Source organism: Pundamilia nyererei, unplaced genomic scaffold (genome assembly GCF_000239375.1).
Source record: "Pundamilia nyererei isolate P.nyererei 1_Seehausen unplaced genomic scaffold, PunNye1.0 scaffold00233, whole genome shotgun sequence".
Lineage (NCBI taxonomy): Eukaryota > Metazoa > Chordata > Actinopteri > Cichliformes > Cichlidae > Pundamilia > Pundamilia nyererei.
In genome coordinates, this window is record NW_005187634.1 from 170485 (window position 1) to 190143 (window position 19659).

At 40.0% G+C, this 19659-nt stretch overlaps 2 protein-coding genes across 3 annotated transcripts in view; both read right to left on the minus strand.

Moving 5' to 3' along the window:
* atosa (atos homolog A) overlaps positions 1 to 6597 on the minus strand; it is a 33919-nt gene extending 27322 nt beyond the window's left edge. The window contains exon 1 of the mRNA XM_005748890.1: positions 5165 to 6597. Coding sequence (XP_005748947.1) covers positions 5165 to 5195 — 31 coding nt within the window. The 5' untranslated portion in view covers positions 5196 to 6597. The remainder of the gene's footprint in view (positions 1 to 5164) is intronic.
* Positions 6598 to 14246: 7649 nt separating this feature from the next.
* The window catches only part of onecut1 (one cut homeobox 1), an 8198-nt gene continuing 2785 nt past the window's right edge, over positions 14247 to 19659 (minus strand). For both annotated transcript variants that reach the window (XM_005748892.1, XM_005748891.1), the window contains exon 2: positions 14247 to 16456. In XM_005748892.1, the coding sequence (XP_005748949.1) occupies positions 16167 to 16456 (290 nt within the window). In that variant the 3' untranslated portion in view covers positions 14247 to 16166. The remainder of the gene's footprint in view (positions 16457 to 19659) is intronic.

Here is a 19659-nt window from a genome sequence, read left to right on the forward strand (position 1 = left end):
CTTTCAATTGGAAGCACTGGTGTACAAACACACCAAGTAGCATTATAGAGAGCACAAATGCAGAACTGAGGCTTGCCAGCTGACTAAGTCCGACATGACTAGCTCTGAGATCATCTCAGACTATACTGTTTGAAAAGTGGACAATGAGAGCTGTGGTTGAGGGCATAAGGAAACTTGCTCATTACTCATCTATATGATCCCTAGTCAACATCTAATGCAAATCAGCTTTTGTTTGTAATGAGCCTCCACTCATCTAAGAGTGAAAAAGGCCACAGCTGAGCAAAACGGAGGATTTTATACCATAAACAATTCCAAAGTGGTTTTGAATCGTGCTTTCCTCTGCTACACAAAGAAAACTTATGTCTTTTTAAAACCCAGCTTTACCACACTTAAGCAGCAACAGTTTGGAACAATACAAAAAGCCATTTCCCCCCCGACTAGTGTAAATGGATCTGGAGTTTTCCAAAGCTGTTCTTTATGGCACCTGTAAAAGCTGTCAGTTGAGCCACATGGTTCAACGGTACAGCGCTTATTAGGGCCAACAGCAATCTGTTGAATACTGTGCCACACTCACTCTGTTCTCACACCCACATACACTCACACACATGGTGTCCTGACTCATAGCTCAACTCACAGAAAAACAAGGGGGTCAGATGACTCTGGTTAGGCCCCGGAGCAGAATATAAGTGCTCCTTTTTTCATAAATAACAAACACACACTTCACTAAGGCCCCAAAGAGATGCTGAACTTTAAGAAAAGTTTTTTTTCTTTTTCTTGGATGTCCAAATTATCTGGGAGCTGGGCTCTTTGAAGACCAAGACTGATTTTGCTTCTTTCCCCTAAATATCAGATCTGATAAACTCTGATACCTGAGAAAGGGTCTGACATTAGTGCTCTTTTGTGGTTTTAAATTTAAAACATGCACTCCTCCGTGTATGAATCCATTCATGAAGGGATAAGAAAACGCAAAATTTGGAGCATTTTCATCCAACTTACATGGGATCTGATAGGTCTGCTCAGCACAAAGACTAGTCTGATATGTTGAATTTAACCATTGTTAAGTCCACTAATTCTATCTCAAAAGGGTTAATGGTGAAGCAAGGAGCAAGATGTGGCAGAGTACTTCTTTTTCATCTTATCATTTCCCCAGAAGGTATGACTTTTTCCGCCAAGCTGATCAGGAGGTCAGAGGCAGTACAACTTAAGGCTAGGGCTGCTCAATTAATCGAATTTTAATCACGATTACGATCTGGGCTTTCAACGATCATTAAAAATGACTGAGCCGATTATTAGCCCCTCCCTCAAGCTTTACTCTCGCGCTGCTCCGTGTAGCAAATCGAGCGCTCCTCTCTGCATTTCGAACACGTGTCACAACAATTAAGAGGACCCAAGGGAAGCTCGGAAAGCTAAGCAGAAGTTATTTGGAGATGAGAGTGACTGTCGTTGGTTGAAAAGAGAGGTAAAAAAAAACAAAAAAAACTTCAGTGGTGTGGAAACATTATGGGTTCGCGGAGTCAGACGTGGATCAAGTAGACACAGTGTGTAAACTTTGCTATGGTGTAGTAGCTGCACCACAGAGCAACACTGCAAAGTTCACTAAACATAGATGTTTACATTTTTCATTAATTTTTTATATTGCAAACATTTGCACTGTTATCAGTATTTGCACACTATTTTATATTATTTTTTAAAGTCATTATTCAATACATTGTTATTGTTAACCCTTTAAAGCCGGTCAGAGCAGCACACTCCGTTTTGTGTAACTATTTTTAAATCCCTGTAGAACCTGAACCATGTAAGCTAGCGCAATAATTTGTTTTGCATATGAAACTTACATCTTATGCCATCAGCTTGTCCTCAGTCACGGTTTCCTTCCACATAAAGCTTTGCAAAAAATTGCATAAAAAGCGCTTGCAGGAACAAAAACATAATATTCCAGAAACACGCTTTGCCGAGCCGATCAGCTGTTCCTCCAAAACCAGAAGTGACGCCATATTCGCGGAAAATGTAGTTTTTTACTTGTAGGCCTTAAAAGCCTATACTGGTGTTTTTATAAGTCATGTTTGACTTTTCTGAATAGTTTCTGGGATGCTTAGAACTCGAATTGCACAGCTGGAAATAGTTTATTTTGATGCACCTGCTGTTTTCTTTGCAAATTTGCATCATAGGATTGTTTTTTTGTTTTTCCTGCAGGATATAAAAATTGCTGTATCTCCAAAATAAAACTATGAAGACACTCAAAATAAATTTCCTGTTGTTGTAAACTATTTTTTGCAACTTTTTTGTATTTAAAGTTTTGAGGGACAAACCTCTTAAATTTCTCCAAGTAGAAATATATGTAAAAAACAAAAAAAAAAACGATTTTCAATTTTTTTGTAGCTTATTGCACTTTTTTGCAATTAATGTAGTTACTATGGACTTAATGCATACATATTATTAAAATATGGGCTATAACTGATGTATAGCAACTTGAAATGCTCCCACAAATGGCACTACAACATGTAAAAAAAATAATATAAGCTCTGGTGGACTTGGTTCTATGGTAGGTCTTAAAGGGTTAAATAAATATCGTCAAATAATCGTGATCTCAATTTCAGTGAAAATAATCGTGATTACCATTTTTGCCATAATCGAGCAGCCCTACTTGAGGCAGTGTGAAATAGATGTGTCTGGACTTGTTCAGCTTTTTCTTTTGGACTTACAAAGCAAGGCACTCCTAGGAACTCTCAGTCTGACCTTGGTGACCTTCAGTAGCCTGAAGGTCTTTCCCCACACAAGGGGCCAGATTTACTGACAATCAGCAGCAGTGCAAAGCCCTCTTTTACCAGTAAAAAGCTAGTGTCAGCATTTACTGAATAGGTGCAGTATAAATTTTGTTACTGAAAGCAGGGACATGGTTGATTTTCCTGCTTGCCTTATTGCCCGTGTATTTGTAACAGTTTGACTTTCACAGTGCAAAATTTTGCTAAGAAATTATTTAAATGTACCACACAAATGTTGTGACACTGTCTTCTTTTTTCTCCTGATGTGGCTGTGATAGATGATGCTCAGAGTAATTCATTTAGAAATGTTATCAGAATGAGTTTGTACTGGCATGAGTGAATTAATGATGTAAATGTGGTGCCAAAGCTTCCCTGTAGCTTGTCACTGAGTTTCAGGTTTTCAGCCATGCAGAGATGAGTCCTTCATGAGAACTCCAGAGCTCACACAATGCTTTGTGTGGTTTTTCTCAGGAGTGCACATGCACACACAGCTCTGCGACATCGCAAATGAACTTATTTATGGATTAAAGTGTTTCAGATTAATGTCTGATTCTGCCTCCCAAGGTATTCAGGTTAAAAACAAAAATAAAATCCAGAACAATGCAGGTATTATGCACAGTAACCGAGGTAATGCATAAAACCTGTGCTAGCATGCATTATTTTGGACAGTAGATTACTTGCTCCTTCATCAAGTTGACTAATTTGTGCTACTCTCTTTATTGTTAGTAGATCATCTTTAAAGCCAATATGGGCTATATCACTGAACTTTTACTTTTTAGACATTTGATGTGCATTTAAGAAAATAAATCCCAATCCCAATAAGCAGCTTTCCTGATGAAACTCTGAGCCCATGTGACAACATCCCCAAGGTAAATGTCCAGAGACTATCTCATGCTGTCTCCTTCATGTGATAAAGGGCAGCTTTGTGGATAGTGACTGTCCTAATTACTCTGACAGTGTCCAGAGTTCAGGTGTGAAAACGCTGCTTGAGTAAACAGCTCCTCTCTTCTCCACTGCAGTCCCTTCTCTGAGAAATGAAGCAAGAAAAAGAAGGCATCTAGCCTATAAGCAATCTGGCATCTCCACCACAAGAACAGCACAGTATGTTCAAAATAACAATAGCACCACGGTATCTGCCAGTCAAACGGTGAGCTGCTGCTGTGGTGCAGCTTCTACTGGCACAGGGTTTCATAATTAGAACATGACAGCGATAATCCATGAAGGGTAAAGAACAGACGCACTGTAGAAATGTGTTTTAGGCCAACAGCTCTCAATCTACTGGCCTGCACAAGGCAGGAAGACACATACAGATTATTTGTAAATCAATTGCACCAGCAGCTTTGTTTTTGGCTGTTTAGTTGACCTAGTATGCTGTGCTGCATTATTAGGCTATAATTACACTGTACTATGTCAACCAGTGTGCCCTTTACTCTGGCAAAGCACATCCCACAAATGTTTGGCTCTGTGTTTCTATATAAAGGATCCTACAGGCAAGGAAAGGTAAGGCTGGGATTAAAAGCTATGCCCTTGTGGGGCACATGTTTACTGTGCGGTGTAAGGGTCCTATTATCTGCATATCGTGCTTAAGTAAGAGCCCACTCAAACCAGTCAGCAGCCTGTCTGCAGTTTCACAACATATGTAAACACAAAGACTATAACTGGCTGAAAACAGTCAGCCTTCACTGCTCCCAAGTATGGTGCTATTTTGGAATTTCCACAAATTCAAGCAACCACAACTCTGGGTCACAAACAACCACTCAGTCACCAAATGAATCATTTAGTTAGTGAATAATTCAACTAACATAATAAAGGAGCTTACACAAAACCTATTGTTAACAGTCTGAGGGCAGAGATTTAGGCACCGAGTTACCCTTTGCAAATTGATGCAATGGTATAATTAGCATAATCACACTGAAAGAAACAAGGATGTCCCCCTCCGTCCCTGTTTTACCTCTTGCTGCAGATACAGTGAGCTGTAAACAGGTTGCAGAGCATAAGGCAGGAGCTTTATTTCCACAACAGGGTGGGTGTCAAGAATATTTTGCAGCAGCCCAGTGCAAGAGACTACCAAAACAAGAGCTGCAGGTTATATGCTGATGCAAAAAATGAGGAAATAAAACAGCTGACAGGGTTAACATTGTAAATTAGAGCAACAAATGTGTGTTTTACTGCACACAAACGTACTCATTTACCCAAGTCAGGATCTGTTAATTCAAATAACCAGTGACCAGGCTGACCAGCTGTTACATAATTCTTTGACCTGATTCTTCTCTCGGGGAAATGGGTACAGTCAGTCTACTAAAAAGCCGGAAATGCACAACTTACCCAAACACTGACCACCCCAGGGAGATACATTATAAATATATGTCTGTGTATGCGTGTTTTTCTGGTGGCACACATACCTCGCTCGGGCTTCATGTTGTCCAGTGTCATCAGGTTGCCTTCAGGTGATCCTGCAGAGATCTTCCCAGTCTTCTTTTTTCCTAACACACCTAGCCTGGACAGCACACACAACGGGCGTCTGCCCCCCTTAAACCCCTCTCTGTGACTGAGAGCTGCTGCGTTACCTAAGCAATAATATCAGCTGTGAAGCCTGCGTGTTGGTGCCAACTGCCCCCTATCCAACAACAAAGCATTGCTTTGTTAGCATGCTACTGTCTGCTCCCATCCAGTCGCGCTGTATTGTCAAACACAAAGATAACAGATAGCGTGTGCCACTTACAGTGAGCGTAAGGATTGTCAGTCTGCTTGGTTGCGCCTAGCCGTTCTGACTGCAAATAATTTAACTAGCAAGCCGGCTACTCTTGCAGCTAGTCTCAAATTCCACCACCTGAACCGTAGTTAAGTCGTGGTTCATTTCGGTGTCCCCGTTTGTGTAAGGTTGGCTCCTAACTACCAAGACGCGGGGGATTTGCTAACTCAGCACTGCTATTCAGAAAGCAAACTCAACCAACTATATAACCCCTACTGTTTCTGTATTGTTAAGCTGGTGCTAGTGACGACGACCTCGCAAACATCCCCAACCCCCCAGTAATGTAGCACAGGTAGCCACGGCTCAGCTGCTAATACCGATGACGGGCGGTCTCGGTATTTTTCTCTGCTAAGACGAGAACATTTTCAGCGTTATCATTCCTCTCGCGAAACGATAACCAGCGATAATCACAGGGACATAGTGCACTTTCTGCCCGTCAACAAAGCTCGAATCGTCGCCATCTACTTTGCGTTAGAAACGCCACCTGTACAGACTTCCTTTGTGATCCTCATTAAAACTTTTCAAACCGACAACAAATAGTCCGACTCCGACCGAACGCTTCGGGGACGACGGCGACGTTTCCCACAAGCTTTTTTTCTATTTTTAAGGAGCAACCGTTGTTGCCAGGGCGCTGACACCAGCTGACTACTAAAACTAGAGGACTAGGTCGGTACTGATATTATTCAGGCGAAATGCAGATGAAAGGAACAGTGAGTCCTCCTAGTCGTGATGCTTTACAGTCTGCCTCCCTTCCTCACTTCCCTCCCCGCTGCTTGTCAAAACAGATCAGTGCAGCTCTAGTCACGTGTCCCAACAACAGTGCCTCTCGTCACTTCCCTCTCTACCAGCCTCGCATGAACTCGCAGCCATAGCAACCGCCAACTTAGAAGTGGTACCAAAACTTCTGAGGAAGTCGCGCCATGTGTGGCTAAAAAATGTAGATTTAAAAATAAAACACAAGCCCAGCAGCGTGCCTTTTCACTTCCGAAAGACAAACAGCGATTAAAAAGTCCGAGCGGAGACAAGGACGCACAAGAGATGGGCTTCTCAACCAAAGCTGATTGGTCAGAGGAATTCGGTGCGCGTTCACGTGCGCGCGTGAGGGTTCGTCTTTTTTTTTTTCCGTTGTGGACATTTTGTTCTGGCTTCAACCTAAACAAGGCCAAGATTATTTTTGGAGATGCTGTTATATGTTAGTTGGCTACAAACTGGATGACAGTCATCTAAACTCACTCAGAAGTTTCTGGAAAACAGTAACCCTTGGCTCACTAGGTCTTTTTCCTCCGTAGAAACTCCCCTGCGGTGTTTTTAAACAAAGGCGATGGTTAATAGAACTTGATTTTTTTTGTTTTGTTTAAATAGCTCGAAATGTTTAAGCTATAGGTTGAGAGTTTCAAGGTTAAAAGCGAAACATTTTATAAGGCATGGATGACACTTGAAGATTCCCCACAGTCAGATGCTGGTAATGAGAGGTGACTTTAGGCATTAAGGCAAGAAATCCAAAGAGTAGGCAAAATGAAGTAAAAAAACAGTAGGGGAGCCTGGGGGTGATTGGAACACTTACAGCTCGCAGAATATTTGGGCCACGATTCTTACACTTTGGCATAAAATAGCCTTATGTACCCACTGCAAGTAGAAATGTTTGTAACCTGTTCAACTTTCTCAGGCAATTAATTACTTGATGCATAACACAAGGAGTTCTATTGTTCATAGCCTGCCTCACTGCTGGGATATGTAGTAACACAACCTGGGGTAAATTATAACAATTAGAGTAAAAAAAATCAAAATTGAGACCATATGCATCTTAGTCGTTTTATTGTGCATTGCTTGAGTAGTTTTAAGGTCTTCATCGAGGTCAAAAAGCTCCCACCTCTGACTTTTAAATCTGAGTCAGCTCTTGTCAGAAAATGTGCAGTAGAAGCAGTAACAGAAGAACAATGTAATTGTATTTCCCCCAAGAGTAGTCATGTTTTTCTCACTCACTGTCCTGCCACCCAAAAAAAGAAAAGAAAAAAAGGGGACATGGGAAACTGTTTTTCTTTGTCATCATGGGGATAGTTTTAATACTTTTAAAATAGGTGTTAAGACCACCCCACCCATTTCAACCATTGTTTAGCCAGCTGGAGCACCATGGGGGTCTGAAATTAGCATAGGTTAAATGCCTCACATTTTACCCAGGACACTGCTTTTTAAAATTACAAGTTGCATTTCAGCAGTGTCAATGGTAATACAAATGCACACTTGATTAAAAAAAAGTTGTTCTGTGTTGAAAATCAGTTAATTTGCTGTAAAATCTGAATGGTTATTCACATGGATTAGCAATTTCACATTCAATGTCAAGGAAGATGTTATACATTAAACTAATGATATTTTTAAGTGAAAGCAGTAGTTTTGCAATCATTCCTTTGTTGCAGTCTCACCTGCAGCGTTTTTTATTCCTATCCTGATACATGTAAGATGTGGTGTGTTGACTTTCTGATGGAAAATAGAGGACAAGGGAAAAATGCTCTGATTAATCAACACTGTGATGAAACACAGTGTTGATTAAAGGCAACAATAACAATTCACTTCATGAACAGACTCTGTAGACCTGGCTTTAGTTTGCTAGTGAAATTACACTATTTGGGATACAGAACAAAGATAGCAAAATATTGTAAGATACTGCAAACTAAAAAAAAATGAAGCTATTTGTTGAAAGTAGGAATGTTAGTTCAAACATAACCACGGTTATCTGATAACGGGTGTGATAACAAATGTCAATTGTGTCAAAGAAATTTTGTGTTGAATAAAATGGCTTTGACTGAAATATTGTAAAGGAGTTTGGGTATTTATTTATTTTTATAAATTTTATTTTCAGTCACAGCAGCATGTTAATAACAAAACATTGAACATACAGTAGTTTGCTCTTCAGTATTTACAATACCCAAAAAGATAACAGAAATAGAGAAGGAAAACAAAGAAACAAATCAAAGAAACCCCTACAAAACAACAAAAAACAAACAAACAACAACAAACAAATATAAAATAAAATGTATAAGGAACATTCAGTGTACAGTTAACTATGATAGTGATATAGAGATATGGCATCCGGTCATAATAAGGTGGTCATTTTAAATGTTTCCATGTACATCAGGAATGGCTGCCATGCCTTAAGAAATTTGGTGGTTGAACCTGCCAGTGTATATCTCATCTTTTCTAAATGTAAAAACCTCATGAGCTCTGCAAGCCACTGTTCATGTGTGGGAGGAGCTCCCTGCTTCCATCTTAAAAGTATAAGGCGCCTTGCGATAAGTGAAGCAAAGGCAATAGAATTCGAATAGTATTTTGGCAAAGTGATGTCTTGAGGTATCACCCCAAAGATAGCCGTTAGAGCAGAAGGATCATATTTAACGTTATACATTTCTGACAGAGTGTTAAATATAGACACCCAATAGTTATGAAGATTGGGGCATGTCCAAAAGGTATAAGTTTGGGTATTTTTTTAAACTGAGATTTATTTGTTTCTCTTGCATAAAGGGTGGGGATAATAAAAGAAATAAAATAAAACATTTTTTTAGTATCCATATGGACTGCCAGCCAGACTGTTGCATAAAATACTGGTAACAGTATCAACCCAGAGTTTGACAATCAATCCACTCCTAGCTGCAAGCCTTTTAAATTTTAATTCAGCTGATTTGTGCTTTCTCTCTGATACCAGATGCATGTGACCCAGAGAATGTGGGTCATTTGCACAATAAAACAAACACTTACCAATTGATTGTGGGCTTTTATCGACAAAGCAGGAGCAAAGTTTACATATGTATGAGGACAACACCAACTGTTGTTTGTGCTGAGTCAAACATAGTGGAGCTCTGCATCCCATCCTGACAAAACCCCAGGAGCTGTTGCATATCACATGGTTGAAGATACACATTTCTTTAAAACCATGGCATCCCCCATACCGTCTGCACAATAGCCATAAATTATGGCCAGTAAAATTAAACATGTAAATATAGCACATCTGAATAAAAAAAAAAAATGCTGTTCTTTGACATCTTACAGAACAAACTGCTTCATAAAGTTGCAATGTGCTTTAAATACACTATGATCACCGTTCTCCCTGAGAAAACTGGCTATGTTATTTTTAAAAACCAAATGAAAGTCAGCAGACATTTTGAGCTGCACAATTTAATTACCTTCAAACACCAGCAACACAGTGAGGCCTGTAGTTTGTTTGATGATGTAATTTAGCAATAAACTGTTAAGCTAATAGTAGACAGTCAAGCCCCCTGCTGATTCTAATGGGGGCATTTTCTGAATGCATATAAAGCTCATTTGCCTTATCGTCTTAGTCAGAAAATCAGCTCAGTGTGATGGGGATAGTTATCTTCGTAGGTGCTGCAGTACAGTACCCTGAATCTTTGTTATTCTTTTTCTTTTTCCTTTAAAGATGTTGGTAACTGCAAATAATGATTGTTTGTGAAAATTCATGTCACAGCTCCATCTAGTGAAAGGATACAGGTGGTGCATTAAAAAAAAACCAGTCGGCTACAAGATTAAAACCCCTAGTAGTTAAAAGCACTGATCATTTCATCACGTTAAAGTGTTCTTCAGGTAAACCTTTGTTCACATCCTGGACAAGTACTGACGATCATTGTTGTATGCAGGGAATCACTTTATTGTTGCACTTTGAGATCATTCAGTTAAATTAGTAATGGGCTACAGAGTAGATAAATAGACTCACGTGTAGTTCTCTGAGAAAGTTAAAATGATAGCCCAGATGCAATTACATTTTGTTTTTCTGCACTTGGCTGCTTAAATGTGACTCACATTTTTAGCAATAAGAAACTGGTGGCTCTAGTTTCTTTGGCGTTATACATATTTTATAGTAAAGACGGACCCCTGTTTGTTAGTAGTTCATGGAGATTTAGAAAAAAATGAAGGTTATACAGGTTTGTTAAAACAGAAGCTTTCAGGTTGAGATACTTTACTTGTTGTGGCAATGTGATTCATTTTGGAACTTTTCCAGACTAACAATTTATCTGTCAATTAAAAGCCTTCAATCCACATTTGTTAGAGGTAAAAATTACTGTGTGTGTGTGTGTGTGTGTGTGTGCAATCCATCATGTTCTCATCCCACGGTACAAATGCTGATGCATCAGATGGGCTGCTTGTATCACAGTGAATTCGTTTAAATTCTTTAATATTTGCAGCAACATTTGTGCATACATTCTAGATGTTTCTAGGAACACAACTTCATATATTTTTGAAGATGAGAAGGCCTGTGCAAATGAAGCCTCTAACCTTGAGGATCTATCTTCTGAAACTACTTGTCATGCAGGTTGACATCCAAGACAGACTCATATACCTGGATGTTTCCTACATGCCGATTCAATTTGAAGTTTTATTGATTCAATTTGTCCGTCTGAGCAAGAAAAGACAAAACCTAGTAAAAAGAAAATTAAAGTAACAATGTTAATAATACAACAGCAAAGATTCAGAAGCTGGAAATACCAACAGTTTATTTTCTACTTTTTGTGACTACAGAAATGTTGAAACATTTGAACACTGAAAAAAGCTGAATGACATCATCACTTGCTTCTCAATTTTCTTTCTTTTTTATCATTTGCTTAGCAATCACAACAGATGATATTGCACGGCACTGAGAAAGCAGTAGCAAAGCCTGGGAAACAGCAATGACAAATCAAGTCATGAGACATGGAGTTTTACATCTGAGAGTAACACCGACAGTATTGCCTCTCTGGCATACACGCACGCACGCACGCACACACACACACAAACACGCACACACACACACACTGACACGCAGACTAAAAACCGAAGAAGCACTGTGAGTTGATAAGGAGGTCAAAAGAAAGAGATCGAGTCTGACAAGAGCACAAGGCTGACAAGAGCAAGGAGATTTCATTTTGAAATGCAAGTGCAAAATGAACTTCTACTGTAATTTATTCCTAAATGTCTATGACAACAAATATGCTTGTTTATCAAAACCCTTCAAGCATCTTTGTATATGAATAGCTGGAGGACACCCCTCTGCGGGTGGGAAACTAGTTCCCCAGCGTAAGAGATCCAGATGATTGTCTTAGGTGCTGCAGTATTGTTATGAGACTTGTAGCCAAGCTACCCATCATATGGGAACTCCTTATGGGCAAAACAAATAATAAGAGATGAATTAGGAAACAGGAAAACATAGGCCCACGCTGCATTATCCTTTTGTTCACTTTACAGGCCTTTTTATGTAAAATTAAAGCATCTGTACTTATTCATTCAAGACACAATGAATGCATAACATCCTGATGTAATCTGTCATGGACATTTTGGTGATGACCCCTTAGTCCGTGGAGACTCTGTGCTGTCTGAGCATGACAGAGAGGAAACAGTACTAACAGTGCGGCCTCTGATACCCAGAGACCTACTGTTTTAAAATGTACCAGTCAGCCACACACATGCATACACATCAGCAAAAAGCTTGACAATATGCAGCACAAACACATTAGACAATGGGCAACGACAGAATCAAAGAGATGCATGCAAATGAGCTCACATACAAACTTGCATACTTCAGCAGTACTTGACATTTGAGGCGCACGCTCACATTCACAGACAGAAAAACAGAAGAGCAAGCCGAATAATCGTCCCCATACACACTCGCACACAGATTCCTTGGTAAGGTTCTTTGCAGTTTTATTAGACTTTGCTTATAGTCATTACACGAGTACGTACCAAAAGAACAGATACTAGATGGAGCAAGGCGGCGGTGCCACGGCAATAAAAACAGACCCAGCTCCGCGGCACAGCCCCTGGCAGACCGGCTGCCCAGCCTAAACTCCACCTCACTCTGTGTATGAGACAGCAAAGTGAGCGGGGCTTGCAGCCCTCGTTTCAAATGCTCCAGATTGTACATTGAACAGGAGATTCCCCACATGGTAGAGTAAGCTTGCCTACATAGCCCTACGCCTTCTACATTCTATACCCGTGCGAATGGCAAATCAAAACTCAACAAGTCTACCTCACAAATGCCAGTGCTTTTCAACATTATACATATTTTTTTTCCAATTTTTGGTTTGTTTTAAAAATCTTTGGATGTGCAGTAATACCCATAAAATAAGTGTTTTTAAAAAGTCAAAAGAATAGAAAAACACACACACGTACACACTGCTTTTTGCCAACTGTTCAACAAAGTAGCTCCTGTATAACTTTGTCTGCATTGGCAAATCAACTGTCTTGGTTTCTGGCAGTGTTTAAAACACACATTGAAATGCCGGCTAGGATTTAGCTGAAGAAGAATAAAAACTACTCCTTTGTTATATCTAAGCATGGGAAATAAGGCTGTAACATAAATGGTCTTTTTTGTTTCTTTTCTTTTTTCCAAAAACCTACTATATACAAATCTAGAGTTTCTACAAATGCATAAATTAAAGTAGTGGTTAACCAATACAAAAATGCAATTAAATTAAAATCACAACACAGAAGTAGAGAAAAGGGAAAATATGAACACAATATCACAGCAGTTGGTTTTACCCTGTAAAAGCAATAGTCTACCATCATAATATTGGCATAACCCAGTGTCCGATAAAAAATACGCTTCTCCCTCCATCCCAAAAGTTTCCTACATCAACCCTGAAACTTGTCCTCCATGTCTTGAAACAGAGCACTTCTGCCAAAAAACAAAACAGAACAAAAAACAGCAACTTCAAAATAGATAATCATACAGCTTTTTGAAGTAACAATAACAATTACCACACAAGTGGAGTTCTGCCTAACTCACAGATAGACGTCTCAATGCAGAACTCAAAGGAATTATTACTATGAGGTATTCAGACACATTGGTAAAGACATGCACGGCCAGAGTGCTGGACCTTCCTACACACAGCAGAGAGACAAGCAAGGTTAAGGGAAAGAGGGATGGAGGGATGAAGGGCGGGCAGGGGAGAGGATAAACAAAGACCTTTGGTTTAAACTGTAGAAGTGGACAACAAAAATTCCTTTGGTATGTTTTCATTGCATGGTTGCGCTGGCGAAAGCACCACGGTGTGATTAAAGAAAAAAATCTTCTCATTGTTTCTTCAGTAGTGGCCCTTCTACAGGCTGAGGTATTCACAGAGTCAAAGGTGAGAGGTCAACAGCGGTTTAACACTTTGGTTCAAGCAAGGCACTCGTCCTGGGAGTTTTAGAAAGATTGCAACACGTCTGCTTCTACTTTCAGGAACATGTCTGCCTATAGTTGAGTCATCAACTCTGCCCATGGCTATGTCAGGTTGTCTGCCTGTTGTAAGGTGAAGATGTCTGACCTATTTGTTGGATCAATATTATCAGCCTATAGATACACACTAACAGGCAGGCCAGGTGGAAATAAAGCTGCAACACTGAGAGCTCTGGTGGGGTAAGGCTTCAGATGCAAATTTAAAATCATTAATGAACCAAACTAAAAGCCTTTCCTGTCAACAAAGCGGTAGACAGTAATGTGTTTCTGTTATGAACAACCACTGATCACATTACTAATAAGGTAGTTGTACCCCACAGGCACCAGCATGGCTGATTGTGTGTATCTAAGGCTAGTTCAGCACATCTGCCTATAGCTACATCAGTATGACTATCTATGGAGCTGTAATCAGAGCACAGATGAAGCAAGAGCACGCATAGCGGAGGTGCATGGGTTGAGTGCAGGTGGGAGGGGGAGAAAGAGGAGGAGAAAGGAGAAGGGAAAAAGAGACAGGAGATAGGGGGGAGGGGACACATACATCACATCTTTGAACACCACTCATAGAGGCCGTGCAATGAGAAAAAATCTTTGGTTATCTTTGGTATCATCAAAGTGATAAAAATCACGTATGGAACTTGAGTGAGGTAGCATCTTTGGTTCACACTATAAAACATCAGCAGGTCTTGACACATTTTTTTTTTGGTTTCTTGTCGTCTTTTTGGTTTTTCTCTCAGAGATAAAGAAAAAGCAGCTCTCTCTTGCCTCTCCTTCAGCGCTTGTTCTGATGAATGTAGAGCTGCTAACCCTGGCCATGAAGAGGATGACGGCAAGGGGCCAGCGTAATATATCTAATGCTATGCTGCCCTGGGCCAGCCCTGTGTAGTGCTTTCCTCCTAGTGCTGAAATGCATAGCTTACTAGGAGAGTGGAGGCAGGGAGGGGAGGAAGTGCAGGGTGGATTGGCAGCAGGCAGGGAGCGGGGGTGCTTTCGTATTCAGGTGACAAGCTGACATTGCTGTGTAAGCGCCTGAAAGTGATTTGATCATTGATATCATCTCCTCCGCCCAACATCTTTGATGAGGAGATAAAATCAAATACATATGAAGTGCTTATTAAAACCACCAGAGGCACTGTGGTTTTGACACGCTCCCTCACACAGTGTCAAAACCACACATAGATCCAGTAGCTTGTGTTTTAGAAAACTGAAGAGATTTGTCTTTGACAGGTGCTGGATTTTGAACACATAAAGTAGAACTAAACCTGCCGGCATTAGCTAAGCAGATTAGAAGGATTAGATGTAGCTGTAATGACTAACCTTAACATTGAGTACAATGATCATAATTCAGGAGAGTGTCTGCGAAGTTAAAAGTGGTATAGTCTATTTCTTTCCAAGAAGGCATCTATAAGGCAAATATCAATAGTTAATTTTTAGGGTTATACCATAGAGTATTTCCGTTTGCAGGGAGCAAATATTTAAACGTGACTCAAAATGTTCTGTGGAGAAGGACAAGTATGATGTCCTTCTTCGTGGAGCACACTAACAGTCTGTCTCAGGAGGTAAGGGAGGAAAACAGGTAAAAAATACTTTTATCAACTACAAAATATATTCTTTGGTCAAATTACTTCATAGGATGTTCTTAAGTGGTTTGATTTCTAAACTGCAAAAGAGGCTTCAAGGTGTAGAAGGCTTTGGTTTTTCTTTTTGAATTATTCAATGCCTCAGCATGTTGGAAGAAAGCACTACCATGTGGGTTGATGTTAGGCATTTTTTTCTATTTGGTTTGGTTTAGGGTTGGACCTTTTGGTTTTAGGGTTAGCAGTCTACGCATGGACATTTCCCTGTCTGTCTGGAATGCTTGATAGAAAGACAGACAGCTGGACAAACAGTCAGACAGTCCGCTCCACTGATCCGAACAAGGTTGCACAACAATCCAGTCTCTCCTGTGGGATTTTTTTTCTTTAAAGTTGATTGGCCAATCCCACTGGAGCTCCACATTCTGGCTGTTTTCGAGGCCGTGGACAACTGCAGATCAGACTGTCAAGAGGCTGATTAAACCTCTGTTTAGGGACCCATCATCAAAACCAACCAATCAGATTAAAGATAACAGTGGCGAATGATAGATTCATACTGGGTGGGGAGGTGAGGGGAGGGTGTAATAAAGCTAGAGACCAGTGACAGCGAGTGTGTGTGAGAGGGGGAGTAAAACTATAGTCTTTTTGCAGTATGTTACACATAAATGTGTTGCTAAAACAAACATTGTAAAGCAGGTCAAAGGAGAAGTCTTTGGTTTGTTTTTTCATCTTTGGATACTATAAATATCAATATAGTACAGGTTTAAGGGCAAAACGTTGCTTCAAGGTCTTTTTTAAGTTTTCTTTGTTTCTCTTAAGTTTTAAAGCTTTTCCACCGAGGTTGAGTCAGTCCATGAGTTGGTCAAATCAGTCCTTCTTCAGGCTTTGGTGCAGGCGTTGGGGCCAGAGTTGGCTGAGTGACCAGAGCCGTCATCCACCCACTTATCTAGGCTCCGGCGGCGTGCGTTCATAAAGAAGTTGCTGACTGTAGCCAGCTCGAGGCCCAGCTGTTGAGCAATGGTGAGTTGCAGCTCTTTGGATGGACGCTTGTTCTCTTTGAAGATGGCATGGAGTGTCCGCCGCTGCACATCTGTGAACACAAGCCGGGGCTTCTTGGTCACATTTCCCCGCTCGCTTCTGCCGTGGTCCTGTTCCTTACGCTTACATGCTGTGGAGATTTCAGCAAAGAGACATACAGAGAGAGAGAGGGGATTTGTGAGAGAGGGCAGAAGACAGAAAAACGAGAATCACAACTTATCCTGGGATTTTAAAAAGTCCTGAGTAAAGAGTGTGGCCTGAATTGGTTCTTTTCCACAATATTAGGTTGGGGGAGGCAGGTTGTAGTTTCCACTCCAACTCTGCAAAGTCCTCAGTGATGATCACAAGTATTTCAAATGCTAAAATGTTGTTTTATCTTCATAAAAAGTAAAACAGAGGTTTTGTATGTGACAATTTGTATTTTTCGCTTTTGTATCCTGATTGTCAAGACCTGAGACCTGTTCAAAATACAAAAATTACATATTCTGATAACATAGGATTGGGGTCAGGGGTACTTAATCCTCTAGGGACTAAATGTGCTAAACTAATGTGATTATCTAAAGCCAATCCAAGCCTCTTTACTGTGTAATGTTATAGAGAAGTCAATTTGGATCTACTCTGATATGGACTTTTTTGGTCCTATGGATACACATGCAGCTGAAATTTGTTTTTAGTGATGCCAACATGAAGAATATTCAGTTGTATCAAGAACCAAATTATACACAAGTTCTTATTTGTATATCTCTTTAATTTCCTTTAATTCCTAGAAACATATATTTTTCTTGTGTTTCATGCTTGCTCTAATAAAATATTAGCCTTCAATGTAAACGATGCACAGCCTGTTTTGAAAGCTTCCTTATGTTTGATGTAGCTTGTGTGTGGTTTGAGTTTGGTGAAATCAAGTAAACTGTCTTTGCTGGTCTAAGCAAATTTTTGGATACTATTTCATATTTCACATTTTTGGATACTAAACCAGTAGAACTGGTAATTGAAAGGTTTTATCAACATTTTTCACAGACACATTTCTATTACGGTTTTTGCATCATTTACTCTGAAAGAATCACACAGCCAATGATTGTTGGAAGTAGTGCTATTTTTGTTCAAAACTCCTCTTTTCAGATTTTTTAAAAGGTACATGAGATATAATAGCAAAATTAGACTCATAGATCCACATAGAGCCTCTTTTGATTCAGGCACCAAAGGTTTCGTGGGTCCAGAAGAAGAGCAATCAGCAGGAAGCATGCCAGAACAATGAGCGCTGTCCACGGTGCTGAAAGCAATGTCCCCCGCAGGTGACGTAGATAAATAAAGAAAATGAACTGGAGATGATTTTATACTGGAAAAACAAAAACTTGGGAATCCATCTGATAAAAAGTCAAACTTCAGTTAATCGGAACTCTTTGCTACATGGCTACAGCTTTTTTTTTTATTAACACCCCAAGCTCCAGTCATTTAAACGGAGAGTGAGGTCAGACCAGGAGGGGGCAGACGCGGGCTGCTAAGGTGAGACCAAATATGGGCTCACTGGGGAAATTAATGAACAACACATCACAACCACAAAACAATTCTCCGACCAGTACCGATTAATTTTGCAAAGTGCACGAAGTAAACAAACGCATTTCATGAGTCAACCCGAGACAACGTGCTGAAAACAGAAAACTTCGATCAGCCAAATTTAGACACCTTTTTTGAAAAAAAAAAAAGGGTAGAGGAGAACAACTACAGTAAGTGTTTCCCTACACTAATAAACTAATAAAATGACTTCCCGTTCTATATTGTAGTAAAGCACTACATATTATCGTTAAACTCTACTTTATTCCTCTTGTTGTTCTTAGTTTTGGTGTATTATCTCCAAATGAAAGCTTAAGTAACACTACGCGATACTTTAAAAACGATTAGAATTATAAAATCAAAAGAGGACCTGCCCCCCGCCGAGATCTCACATGATACATGATTTCTAATTTCAAGCACTTTCTTCAGCATGTGCTAAAGTACAGCGAAGCGGCCTGTTAGCATGACCATAAAGTGGAGTGGGTGTATAATTGTGAGTATGAGCAGCCCGTTGTCTCCAGTACAGGTAAATATTAACAGAGGGCCGGAGCTCCTCGTGTAAGGGTTGCAATAAATCAGCACGAGTGAAGGCCACTCAGACAGCAGGAGCCAGCACAGAGGAGCCCGACCCCGCACGGGAGGCCCGCGAAGACAGGGAGCTTTCCCAGGACCGATGGGAACATAACAACGGCCTCGTTATCGGGCTAATCACACACACACACACACACACACACACACACACACACACACACACACACACACACACACACACACACACACACACACACACCGCTGCTGCTCCCGGCTAATCATTACAAACACGAGATAACTCCACACACTAAAACAGACTGCACACATAGCGTGTACTGACACAATGTGACGAAAGCCCCGCGTTTCATAACCGTACAGAGAACAACAAACAGACATCTGAGCTGAAAACGTTGCGAAGCCCAGCGTGTATTTATTTCAAGAATCTACATCCCGATTAAGTGGAAGTAGATAATTATTCACCAAGAATAATAAAAAGAAAACACAACCACCATCAAGAAAGGTCTATGCAATCACAGCTTCTTTCCACAAAAAAAAAAAAGTTGTAATGAATTCCTATGCGCTGTCTGGAGTGGGTTCTCTCCTCACTTTTATATCTCATTGTATTCTATTTTATTCTATTCCATTCTACACATACAAATATTCGGATGGGTAATTGAATACGTGGGAAAACGAGAGAAGGCCCAAGATTAATTTCAGAAGCCTAAAATCAATGAACAGATCAAATCTACCTCAGCACAAGATCACATATCCAGTTCACACAGGAACGAACGGATCAATAAAATGGCGCTCAGACTATTTTATTCTGAATTTTCTTAATTTTTAACTTAATTCTCCCCCTCTTTCTCCATTATCCATCTTCTTTATCTGACATTTTCTAAATAAAACTCGCAATTGATATTTTGGTACTTTTTTGGCCAACCTCCCCCCCCCAAAATAAAAAAATCAACAAAAACAAGAGTTTATACAGTTTAAATATGTTTTTTTTAAGTTAGGTAACATCGACAAAGAAAAATACAACAATAACTGAAGCAGGCCTGTTACATTTTCCCTGCACTGTATGAATATCTATTTCTCTGAAAAATAAAATCAGAGCTTTAACGATACAAGTCAATATGCTGCTGGTCTGAGTTTAGTTTTAATTATATGCTCATTCCACTAATGATAAAATGATGCAAATGCAATATCAAATATGTGTGCGCGCGTGTGTGTTTCACTCATTTTCCACTGATA